This window comes from Drosophila navojoa, chromosome 2, assembly GCF_054131105.1.
Source record: "Drosophila navojoa isolate 15081-1374.11 chromosome 2, UAZ_NAV_1.0, whole genome shotgun sequence".
Classification (NCBI taxonomy): Eukaryota; Metazoa; Arthropoda; class Insecta; order Diptera; family Drosophilidae; genus Drosophila; species Drosophila navojoa.
In genome coordinates, this window is record NC_142890.1 from 2,637,108 (window position 1) to 2,640,605 (window position 3,498).

The 3,498-nt window shown below is 44.3% G+C and overlaps 1 protein-coding gene across 1 annotated transcript; it reads left to right on the plus strand.

Moving 5' to 3' along the window:
* The first annotated feature begins 1,955 nt into the window (after positions 1-1,955).
* On the plus strand, positions 1,956-2,665 carry LOC108649425 (uncharacterized). The gene has a single exon (XM_089256568.1). The coding sequence runs from the start codon at positions 2,109-2,111 to the stop codon at positions 2,601-2,603; it is 495 nt and encodes a 164-aa protein (XP_089112694.1). The 5' UTR covers positions 1,956-2,108; the 3' UTR covers positions 2,604-2,665.
* Positions 2,666-3,498: the final 833 nt, after the last annotated feature.

Genomic DNA, 3,498 nt, shown 5'->3' on the forward strand with positions numbered 1-3,498 from the left:
ACTATAAATGAAGCTTAAACCAAATAACTAACGCTTGAAACCAAGACTACAGGACTATTAGGACGATTAGGTCCGACTAAGAATAAAATGCATTTTACTGGAGATAGCTCTTGAAAATAAATTGAATGAATTAGTCTCCAAATGTATTTTTCTCTCTTTTGCTACTTTTTCGGTCGAGAGATTGAAACCTCTTTCGTCCTCTCTTCCTTCTATATCGAGGTTTTATCTCTCTATATAATCATGTCTATATCCTTTTCCTGCGCATCCTTTACTCTTCCACTCTTTGCCTCTCATTCTAAAATCCTTTGCCATTCGCAGAATCACTCCATAATTCTTATTTTCTAGCGCTCCCTATTTTTTCTTTGTCTACTTTCTTTCTTTGTCTATATTTCTATTTCTTTCTATCGTTCAATTTTCCTCTTTATCTCTTCTCTCTTTCCTTGCTTCCAGTCTCTCGCTTTCTTCCCTCTCTCCCTCGCACTTCTTATCTTTATACGAATTCACTCGTTCTGTTTCTCCCCCATTGATCGTCATCTCTTTACTTACTCTGAATCTGTTATCTCTCTTTGCTCTCTGTATCTAACTTCGAATCTTTGTATTTCTGGTTCTATCTCACTTCTTCTATGCTTGCCTCTCTCTCTCCCTTTCTCATTCACTCACTCCCTCTCACTCTAAGTCCCTTATCCAACTCTTTCGCTCTCTACCTCTCACTTCTCTCTCCTTTCCTTCTATTCAAATCTGCCTGAAATATGTGCATCTCTTCGCACATTTAACCCCTGCATAGCATTAATGCAATTTTAATCCAATCTGGCTTATTGTTCTGGCCAAGCGCTAATTTATGCAGCCGGATGATGAGGACGAAGATAATGGCAGTTCGTGACGAGTCTAGTCAAAATTTTGAGTGCGATAGTTCTCCGGACAGTCAGTGGACAACACATCACATTGTGCTGCAGCTTGGGCTGTGGACGTCGCGACGTTAATTGACCCAGTTTCTTAACTGGCTTAAAACGTTTAAATTTGAATAACCAAGTTAAACAACGACACTCTGGGCAAACAGTTTCTGAACCATGACGCGATCATTTTGCATAAATGAATAAATATGGATCTCGATGGCGGCTTGGATTTAGCTTAGACTCTATAGAATATCCCATAAAACAAGAATACATAAATAATAATAAAAAATCAACTAAAATCGTGGCACATGCGGCAGGCCGCAAAGCTGCACAGAGGCATTGAGCCATCGAGTATTGTTAATGGCCAGGCCGCGCATAAAACAAACAGCTAGCCAAACAAAAACAAACATGCGAACAAACTGGCTGGCAAATAGGCAAACAAACAGCAACAACACCTACAATAACAGCAAAGCCAACACCAGCTAACAACAACAACAACAACAAACAAACAACAAGCAACAAACAGCAATTTACACTTACGCACCAAAAGTTGAAGCTTATGACGTGTGCGTGCGGTACGGCCACGGCCCGTAGAGGTCTTGGCCTGGTCAATAGCATAACTAACCTTCAAATGAAATTAGCACATTTGCACAGCTTACCTGACCGCAAGCACTGGTTAAGCGTTGGGCCAGCAGGTGGCAGCAAAAGTTGAACGTACCTACCGGACTGCCGCCACTACCAATACCGGCATCCACCGCAAAGTGAAATGTTTTGCTCTTTAAACATCCACTGAGCCATTCGATTTCATGAACGCCACTTAGCGTGCGACTTAATGGTGTTGCCAACTGGCAACGGGCAAACGGGCGATGGGCGATGGGCCACTGCCGACTGGTAGCTATATGAATTGGCTTTTTGTTCCATTTTGTGCCGCAATCGCATATTTAAATAGTTTGTTTTATGACGTTTACATTAGCGTCTCATTTCGCTAACAAGCGCCCAAGCAAAAACACCAAAATGAAACAAAAGTTTCTATTTTATGCGCAAAGTTCTAAGGCTATAAATGGTCGAAAACATTCGCTAGCCGGGCCACAGTTGTCTCCCACCAGCGACACACTAAGCACACGGGTCAACACGGCTGCCGCCACACCACATACACCAAATAAGCACAAGTTGAAGCAGTTCGCCACGTAAACAGCTTAAGGAACACCGGCCATTATGCGGAACGCCGCCATATTCGGATTATATGCGCTGCTGCTAATCGTCGCCTGCCAATTGGACGCAACAGTTGGCCAAAGCTCGAAGCAGCAGCCGGAGGCACAGCCAGCGGCCGGCGGAGAACGCGTAGCGAGACAAATTGGCTATGGAGGCTATCCGTCATACTATGGCGCCTATGGATTGGGTGGCTATGGTGCGGGTATCGGAGGCATTGGAGGCATCGGAGGCATCGGAGGCATTGGAGGCATAGGAGGCATTGGTGGCATTGGAGGCATCGGATATGGCGGCTATGGTGGATTGGGATATGGTGGACTAGGATATGGCGGATATGGTGGATTAGGCTATGGCGGCTATGGCGGCTATGGCGGCTATGGCGGCTATGGTGGCTATGGCGGCTATGGTGGATATGGCATGCGTTATCCCTATAATTCCTATGGCAGTATATACAGCGGCGGATATTATGGTCGTCCTTATGGCTACGGCTATGGCATTTGAGCAGCGTGCTCCATGTGAAAAACTCTTAAGCGAAATACATATTTACGTTTTGTGTGAGAAAATCGAGTACGGATTTATTTATCTTAATAGCTAAACGGGAGCGAGTCCGGCGTTGCATGTCTTCATGGTCCTTTGATACGCTTAAATACACTGCGACTCAAAACGATTACCGCTTTCATTCATTAAAAGCTCGTATGGCTCACCTCATTATTTGCTTAGCCCGACGTTAACAAGTGCACTCACTTGTGGCACACGCCCACTGGCTGTGCGGCGTGCACAGCTGGCGATAACTGCAGCTTAAGCAAATAGCACTGAGTGCCGGGGGGCCTGGGCGGGGTGGTGCGCGCGACAGGAAGAACTGTATCCTTTTTAGATTTTAATTACCGATACTGCGACAGAGCACTGTGTCAGCAGGACACAGTGAGAGAGGGAGAGGAAGGAAGAGGGAGCAGTGTAGCGTCATTATCCAAGTCCTAAGTCCAAGTTCTATAGTGGCATTTAATTAGTGTGACTTTAAACAAGTTGCATTGCTCATACGCACCGCTGCACCAGCTCACATTCCGAGTCCAACTCCCGCACAGCTTAAAGCAAACAAACTTGCTCAAAGCGACAGACCAATTGCAAAAGGAAAAGTACACTAAAGAGAGACTCGGTGGGGCATTCACAAAACTCGAATGCTCTTGCTCAGGAATTGTTAAAGAACTAATTTATTAATTTATTAATGAAATATATTTTTGCTGTCAATCCGCTAGAATAAATTATGCATTGTTAATATATACGGCCGTAGCTAAGATAAAAATAATTTTTCTTATATGTTGCACCTAGTTGGTTTCAGAATCTAACCAACTACTTAAATGCTATATGTATACCTCTAGCCTCTAAGCCGCTTGCAATT

Coding starts and splice junctions, on each gene's coding strand:
- LOC108649425 (XM_089256568.1), top strand. CDS start 2,109: ATGCGGAACGCCGCCATATTCGGATTATATGCGCTGCTGCTAATCGTC.